This window comes from Dipodomys ordii, unplaced genomic scaffold (genome assembly GCF_000151885.1).
Source record: "Dipodomys ordii isolate 6190 unplaced genomic scaffold, Dord_2.0 Scaffold6, whole genome shotgun sequence".
NCBI lineage: Eukaryota > Metazoa > Chordata > Mammalia > Rodentia > Heteromyidae > Dipodomys > Dipodomys ordii.
In genome coordinates this window covers 3,226,869-3,235,282 of record NW_012267222.1, presented here as the reverse complement: position 1 = coordinate 3,235,282, position 8,414 = coordinate 3,226,869, and the positions used below count along the sequence as shown (strand labels likewise).

The following is an 8,414-nucleotide window of genomic DNA, read 5'->3' as shown; positions in this document are numbered from 1 at the left end:
CCCGCCGGGCAGGCAGCCGCGGAACCCCGACGGGTACTCGGCTCCGCTGGGCAGCGGCCAGAGCCCTGGAGGGAGGGAAGCAGACAGGACAGACGTGGAGGAGAGAGATGAAGGGTAGGAGAAGTGTGAAGACGAGCGAAGCCATTCGACGGCCCCTTCCTCCCCGCCCTCAGCATGCAGACCTCTGCCCACCGGAATTCCAACCCCAGGCCCCTCCTCACCCCGCTGGACACCCTCTCCAGCCATCCCTCCTCTAAAAAGAAACTCGTGAAAAGCTGGGTGCGGTGGCACATGCCTGTAATCAGTCCTAATGGCTCGGGGAGGCTGGGATTCAGAGGCCAGCCAGGGGAGAGGTTTGCCAGACTCTGAAGCAATTGCTGGGCCAGTGGCCGCACCTCTCATGCCTGCTATTTGGGAAGCGTGACTGGAAGGGTCGGGCCCAGGTGTGGCCCTGTATCTCAAAATAGTCAGTCCAAAACAAGAAGGACCAGTGGTGTAGTTCAGTGATAGAGGACCTGCTTAGCAACTGTGCGGGCCTGAGTCAAATCTCAGCACTGCCTTTCTTTTTTTTTTTTTTCCATCATGGGCTTGAACTCAGTGCTTCTACCACTTTCAACCACAGCTTCACTTCTGATTTTCTGGTAGTTAAGTGGAGGTAAGAGTCTCATGGAGCCGGGGACCGGTAGCTCAACTGTCATCCTAGCTAGCTACTCAGAAAGGCTGAGATCTGAGGATCATGGTTCAAAGCAGCCCGGCCAGGAAAGTCCATGAGACTCTTATCCCCAATGAACCACCAGAAAACCTGGAAGTGGTTCTGTGGCTCAAGTGTTAGAGTGCTCACCTTGAGCTGAAGAGCTGAGGAACCCAGGCCTGGGATTCAAGCCCCTGACTGACCAAAAAAAAAAAAAAGTTTCATGGATTTTCTTGCCTGGGTTGGCTTCGAACAGCAATCCTTCCATCTCAGTTTCCTGAGTCACTAGGATTATAGGCACAAGCCACCAGTGTCGAGCTTAAAAATGTTTGAGCCAGGGGCTGGGAAGGTGGCTCAGTGGTAGAGCACTCGCCTTGCATGCATGAGGCCCTGAGTTCGATTCCTCAGCACCACATAAGCGAAAAAAGCTGGAAGTGGCGCTGTGGCTCAAGTGGTAGAGCGCTAGCCTTGAGCTGAAGAGCTGAAGGACAGCGCCCAGGTCCAGAGTTCAGGCGCCCCCCCCCACGACCAGACCCAAAAAAAAGAAAAATGTTTAAGCCAGGCTGGCCTCGCACATTTAATCTTCCTGTTAGTCTCTCAAGTGCTGGGATTGCAGGTAAGGACCAGCAGGCCTGGCCCCATCTGCTTTATCTGGCTTTGTCGTATCATGGCTCTGCTCACACCAGCTCCCCTTCCATCTTTCCCCTCCAATCCCTCCTAATCCTCTACCTTGCACCGAGTTCTGAAGGCTTTTCATGTACTTGACGCTCAACTCCAGAATGTCTGCCTTTTCCAGTTTGCGTTTCCGGATCTGTCATTGCATACAAAGACTCAGCTGGTCAGGCTGGAGTGGAGGAAGCGAGGGGGGAAGGGAGAGTCCGGCCTTACCTGGTGCGGGTAGTGCTTCTCCAACAGCGACTTCAGCTGCCCCAGCGACACGTTGATGCGGGCTCGGCGCTTCTTCTCCATCAGTGGCTTGGAGATCTGTGGACCAATCGCCTTGAGAGGGCCTTGGGCCTGCCTATGCTTTTCCTAACCTCTACCCCCACGGGCCTGCAAGAGCCCCACCCCAACCCCTGAGGACCCATACCTTCCGAAAACTTCTGGCTGAGCCTTCGGAGCTGCCCTGGGTAGAGGGCTCGGTGCCCATGTTGCAATGTCTCTGGGGGCAGGAGGCAGCCGGCTTTAATAGGGGCCCTTCGTTTACATGTCAATGAGGCCCTTGGAACTCGGGAAACACTGGAGGGGGAGGGGACAAAAGGGGAAGCAAGGGGAAAGTTCCCCTTCCTATAGCCCAGGCTCTTTTTGGCCTTCAGGACCCCCCCCCCCCGCTCTTTCCCTGGGTGACTCTTTCCTCTTTCTCTTCTTTTCTCATCTCTCCTACCACTTCCCAAGTCTGGGGGCCCCTCCTAGGCTTGTCCCCGCCGTGCCCTGTGGGTCCCAGGTGTTCTAAGTTCTGGGCTTCACCACTAGGTAGACTACGCAAGCTCTGGCTACCCCGGGTCCCCCAGTATTCTGGGGTTGGGAGGCCCCTGGGCTCCAGACCACCTTGATGACTGGGACAGAGCTAATGGCCTCCTGGGGCCTGATGAAGACACGGAGGCAAGGCGCACTGGCCACTGACGCCTTTCTGCTCGCTTCACGCTCCAGCCGCATGGCAATGCCGAATTAGTCGCCCTAATGTTGGGACAATGTAGCGATTTTCTGCCTGTGGCTGCTCAAAGCCCGGCACAGGCAGGGCCCACGGGGCCGCGCGGCGACACGTGTCCCATTAAAGCGTGCAGCCCGCCCGCGTGGCACAGCGGGCCTCTTCCCTCCCCGCTCTGCTGGGGCCGCTCAGCGCCCAGAGGCGGGCGGGGAGGCCTGGACCACCGGACCTCGGGCCTCGGCTTCCGGGCTGGCCGGTAAATGGAGGCCCACTCCCCTGCCGGGAGGTCACTGGAGCTCCGCCCGGCATCTGGGGAGAAGTCGGCCTGCACCTAGAGGCCCGGCCCCGGGCCCCCTTTTTGCTACTCAGGAATATGAAGCCCGTTGCTGGGCTGCATGGGGCGCCCGGCCCTCGGGGGACTCCGGACCTGGACCTCGCTCTTCCGCGGGCTCTGGCGGCTCTAGTTTGGGGGGTTATGAACGGAAGTTGCACAATTGAGCCGGCCGAGACCAGGCCTGGCTTCTGCGGGCCTCAGGGCGGGAGGAGGGGACATTACTGGATCACTAGTCCCCCCCTCCAGCCAGGGCTCCCCCCCCCCGCTGGCCGATGGGATACTGGTGGGTCGCGCCCGCCCTCCCCGTTCCAGGCAGTTTTGGGGCGTCTCCCTCCCGGGCCGTGAGACGGCGCGGAGGCCCGAGGGCGAGGGCGGGCGCTGGCACGCGCCGGGCAGCTTTGAAGCGCCAGGGCCCGGCGGACGGAGGCCGTCTTCGCGTGACCGGCCCCGGGCCCCGGGCGGGGGCGGCGCGGTACAAAGGCGCCGCGGGGAGGCCGGGCTCGGCGGCCGGGCACAAAAGGGGGCAGCCGAGGGTGACGAGCATTGTGCGGGCCGCGCCCCGCCCCCTCGGGCCAGCTCCGGCCCCCCGCCGCGCGCGGGCCTCCAGCGGCGGCACATCTGTCCCGGCCCGGCGCGCGCCGCTCCGGCGGCCCCGCCCCGCAACCCCGCGCCCCCCACCCGGCAGCCCCGCCAGCCGCCGTCCAGCCGGGCACATTAGCAAGGCAAAGACCCCGCACGCGGGTCTGGCGGCCGCTCGGGGAGTTGAGGTCACCTCCGGGGGCCCCGCGGCCTGCACCGGCGCCTCCCAGGCCGTGTGCCCGGGAGCCCCGCGCCCCGGGGGTTTCGTGCTTCTTAGGCGGTGGAAGATTGACCGCACAATGCGCTAATCCGCGATGTCCAGCTTCGGCTGCGGGAGACCCGGGCGGGATTTTCACGAGGCGCGCCTCCACTCCGCCTGGCCGGCTGCCTGGGGCCTTTCCACCCGTGCTGATGGCCGGCCCTTACTGGAGAACCAACCCCTCATCACCGATACAGTCTTGCAGTGTTGGTGGTGTTGTTGTCAATCCTGGGGCTTGAACTCAGGGCCTGGGCACTGTCCCTGAGCTTCTTTCGCTCAAGGCTGGCACTCTTACCAACTTGAGCCACAGCTCCAGTTTTTCGGTGTTGTTTTAGGGACTTTCCTGGTCTGGCTGCCTTCCAGCCAGGACTCTCAGATCTCAGCCTCCTGAGTAGCTAGGATGAGCCCAGTGTCACACTCCTCCATGTAAATTTTGTCGGCTGGGGGGCCTGAACTCTGGGCCTGGGCTCTGTCCCTCAGCTCTTCAGCTCAAGGCTAGTGCTCTACCACTTGAGCCACAGCGCCACTTCTGTTTTTTTCTGCTTATGTGGTACTGAGGAATCAAACCCAGGGCCTCATGCATGCAAGGCAAGCATTCTACCACTTACCCACCTTTCCAGCCCTTACTAGAGTTCTAAGACTGCTTGCTTTCTCTGTTTCCCTCTGGCCCCCATTCATTCGGTCTTCTCCCTGTGGTCAGCCAACTTCCTGCAGAAGTTAAAGTCAGGTCTTTTACCTAGAGTGAGATCACAGAAAAGATACCAGGCATGTCCCCAGAGCCCTCTTCCAGAGACCCACCCTGAGGACTTAGGGCTCTCCTCTCAATAACACTTGCAAGTCCCACTTCTGGGTTCAAACCTGCACCCCTGGGCAGACCCCACTCCAAAGAGGAGCTGCCAGAGAAGCATGTTCAGAATGGAGGAGTGAGGCAGACATTTACCCTGTCCTCTAGCAGGAGGGCAAGCAGGACAGAATGCTCTAGAGCTGCTGGGGAGGTCCTGGACCAACTTAGAAACTGGGCCACTAACTCTGATTCCATCTTTAGCACCTGGGGTCCCCAAGGCACCTGGAAAGGAGCACAGGTCCATGAGGAACATTGGTTTCCCAATGTTTCCTGGGCCCCCTTTGCCCATGTAAGGAAAAAGTTCCTTCTGTATCTACTTCTGGAGAGTTCTCTGTGAGAGACCCCTTCTTTTGTCACAGGAGGACATTTAAGGAAAAATGTAGCAAGTACCTTAGCATCCACTCTCAAAACATTGAGTCAGGTCTGCAAAGCCTACCAGAGATCCCACCTTCCATCCCAAGTGACACCCTGGTGGGTCGGGGTACTGGTGGCTCATGCAGCAATCCTTGCTATTCAGGAGCCTGAAATCTGAGGACTGCAGTCTGAGGCAGCCTCCACAGCAAGGTTCTTGAGTTTCTCTCTCTCTCTCTCTCTCTCTCTCTCCAGTCCTAGGGCTTGAACTCAGGCATAGGCATTGTCCCTAAGCTTCTTTTGCTCAAGGCTAGCACTCTACCATTTGAGCCATAGCACCACTTGTTTTTTTACTCTAAGTCAAAAGTGTTTCCAGCTTGGAATGTGGCTTAGTGGTAGAGTGCTTGCCAGCATGCACGAAGCCCTGGGATCCATTCCTCAGTACTATATACACAGAAAAAGCTGGAAATAAATGGTGCTGTAGCTCTAGTAGTAAGAGTGCTACCCTTGAGCAAAAGAAGCTTGGGGAGTCAGGCGCTGGTGGCTCATGCCTGTAATCCTAGCTACTCAGGAGGCTGAGATCTGAGGATCATGGTTCAACGCCACCCTGGGCAGGAAAGTTCCTGAGACTCTTTATCTCCAATTAACTAGCAGAAAACCGGAAGCGGCGCAGTGACTCTCGTGGTAGAGCGCTGGCCTTGAGCTGAAGAGCCCAGGGACAGCGCCCAAGCCCAGAGTTCAAGCCCCAGAACGGACAAAAAACAAAAAGAAAGAAAGAAAGAAGAAGAGGAGGAGGAAGAAGAAGAAGCAGGCCTTGCGTTCAAACCCTGGACTAGCAAAAAATAAAATAAATAAAACAAAACTTCTAACTGCCGAGCCCCTCATGGACTAATAATGAGTACCAATAACCGGTGAGAGAACTGTGTCGTTCCCCTCCACAGATGTATTTCAAAGTGGAATGAAGTGATTGCTCCATGTAATTACCTATTGGGACACAGCAAAGGCCCTGAAATCACTCAGCCAATTGTCTCCAGATGGGGTTGGAGAGGCTGCAATTGTTTAACTCTCTTTCACTGCATTGGAACTCCAAATAGCCTGGCAGCCAAGGGCTCTTCAGGAGACAAAGACGGGGACTCCAGTGAGTGTATCAACACTGACCAGGATGGCCCGGCTCAAGGAGAGTGAATTCAGAGAGACCAGCATTGTCCCAGCCTTTTGTGTCACCCTCCCCCACAAGCTGTCTCTAACCTTTAAATATTTACCCGGCCTCTTTGTGCACATATGACTTATGCACTTTAGGTTGATGTGTTCATAAATTACACATCATTTACCCATTTCCAGACTGGAGAGAAAGGCCTTTCATTCCTCCAGTCTGTCTCCTGGGGAGAGCTACAGATGCACGGGACTGGTACCCGCCCCCTCCCCACCGCCCTCCCTGCCTCCACACTGGACACACGGCACTGATAAAGGCCTGTAGGAGACCTGGCTTCCATTGTGAGGAGGAGGAAGTGGGGAGCTTCCTGGACATTTGTCCTGCTTCCTTGCAGAACATACAGAGCATGCAGACCCGGATGAAATGTGTGCAGCTTAAAGTGTATGGTTCACTTCCATGCATCTGCTTGCAGCCTGCTCTGTACATCCTCACGCGTGGGACTCTGCTTTGTTCTCTAACCCAGTGCTGCCTTCATGGTCCACTTGATCATCCCCAGGGCCATTCTTGGAAGTTACCCCTGCCTTCGAGCAGCTTCACCTGTCATGGCATCATTGCCCTGGGTGGCCTTTTGTCAACTGCCACAGCTGTTCTCCTTGTTTGACTATAGACTGAAACCCTGAGTCCCTTGTGTTCCGGGCTTCTTGAACCTCCAATTCTGCTCTGTGGTACTTGGTGCCCTCTTCAGTGATGAATAAAATCTGATCTGGTCTCCTGAGGGCTCTTCTTCTTTCTTCCTCTTTGTCCACTTCATCTTTCCTAACACCCTCTTCCCCATTCTCTCTTGCTCAATAAAGCAAACCCTGCTGAAGAAACAGAAGCCTGATTGCATCTCAACTCCATAGTGTTTAGGGCTGCCTAAAAAAAAGATCCCTCCCTGACACACACACACACGCACACACACACATTTGTGTTGAGGAAGGAAAGCCATTTTAGCCAGTGGTGGGGATGGCTGGAAGGGAGGGGGAAGGGGGCTGCAAAGAGACCCTCTATTGCATGAGAAAGACTCCCTTTGTGCTGCCTGAGCACTCCCAGAACAAAACACATTCACATGCTTATTTACAAGGAGAGGCCGGCATCCCAGGGCTGAGTGCTTTTCTCTTACATTTTCGTTGGCTTCAAGCCGGCAGGCCATGTGTTTGTTTGATCAGATTCCTTTCCTTTCCAGTGTAGCTCAGCAACTTCGAGAAGTGTCCCTTCCTTGGAGTCCAGCCCTACCTGAGATGGTGTCTGAGGAAGTTGTGGGCAGAGAATGGCATTTGGGCACTGCAGCCTGGGTTCCACATTGCTCTGGGGTGCAATGGAATGATCTGTCCCTGGGGCTAAAGCAGGGCCTCTGTGGAGATTCAAAGACCTGAGCTCAAGCAAGAGAAACTCAGGGACAGTGTCCAGGCCCTGAGTTCAAGCCCCAGGACTGGCAAAAAACAAACAAAAAAAGACCTGAGCTTGAGAAGGCACTCTCCCCCACCCCCACCCCCCAACTGGGGGGGTGCTTTTACCCCACCCAAGGCCCAAGCTCCCTCCCAAGAGTAGAGAAGCAGTGAGCACCCTCTAGTGGCCCTGAGGTGGCCTGGGAACCAGAGACCAGGTTCTTAGTCTGGTAGGAGCTCCTGTACTTGGTCCCAACTAACAGTAACCTCCTTTGTTTGTTTTTGTTTATTGCTGTGCTGGGGATGGAACTCATCTTACATGTTAGGCCAATGCTTTCCGTAGAGCCAGAGCCCAACTTTGGTTTTTGAAATACCAGCTATCTTTCCAATCCCATTCGCCTGAATTAATCGAGTCGCCTTAAGCATCACCTCAACCATGGTGCTGAGCTCCACAGAATAAATACCCACCCATGACAGTGAAGACCGGAGCCGCATGTTAGGAAGCTTGGGGCTACAGAATTAGGACCCGAGCCTGGATTGCCACTCAGGATCTCCATCCTCAAGCACAGCCACCAGGGCTCCTGCCAGGACCTGCAGGAGCAAAGGAGGCTCAGATGTAGGGCTGGCGTCAGTGCTGACTAACTACTCCAGGCTCCAAGCTCTCTGGGGCTTGTGCCTCCTCGCCTCTCCTTCCTTCCTCAGTCATGTTCTCATTTCCAGGAGGCAGGTCCACAGTCTTTCCCCTGCAGCCTCCCATCCCAGGCTTGCTGGGTACTCCGTTCTCCCCAGCCTCCTTTGCTTCTGCCCATACACCCTTACACAGTTTATTTTAGCCATCTGCAGACTTTTCTATTCCCTCCATGGCTGCTTACTGAGCTGGGGGCCAGGGGGGGGGTGGTGGTGGTGAGGGTGAGGTGGGGGTGCTAAGCCTTTAAAAGTGAAGAGCTGGGCTGGGAAGGTGGCTCAGCCGTCGTAGGGCGCTTGCCTTGCATGCATGAGGCCCTGGGTTCGATTCCTCAGGACCACATAATCAGAAAAAGCTGCAAGTGGCACTGTGGCTCAAGTGGTAGAGCGCTAGCCTTGAGCTGAAGAGCTGAGGGACAGCGCCCAGGCCCAGAGTTCAAGCCC

The 8,414-nt window shown here is 56.4% G+C and overlaps 1 protein-coding gene across 1 annotated transcript in view; it reads left to right on the top strand.

Annotated features, from left to right (window-relative positions):
- Positions 1-3,566: 3,566 nt before the first annotated feature.
- The window catches only part of Icmt (isoprenylcysteine carboxyl methyltransferase), a 15,439-nt gene continuing 10,591 nt past the window's right edge, over positions 3,567-8,414 (top strand). Inside the window, exon 1 of the mRNA XM_013031617.1 lies at positions 3,567-3,707. Within this exon, the coding sequence (XP_012887071.1) occupies positions 3,567-3,707 (141 nt within the window). The remainder of the gene's footprint in view (positions 3,708-8,414) is intronic.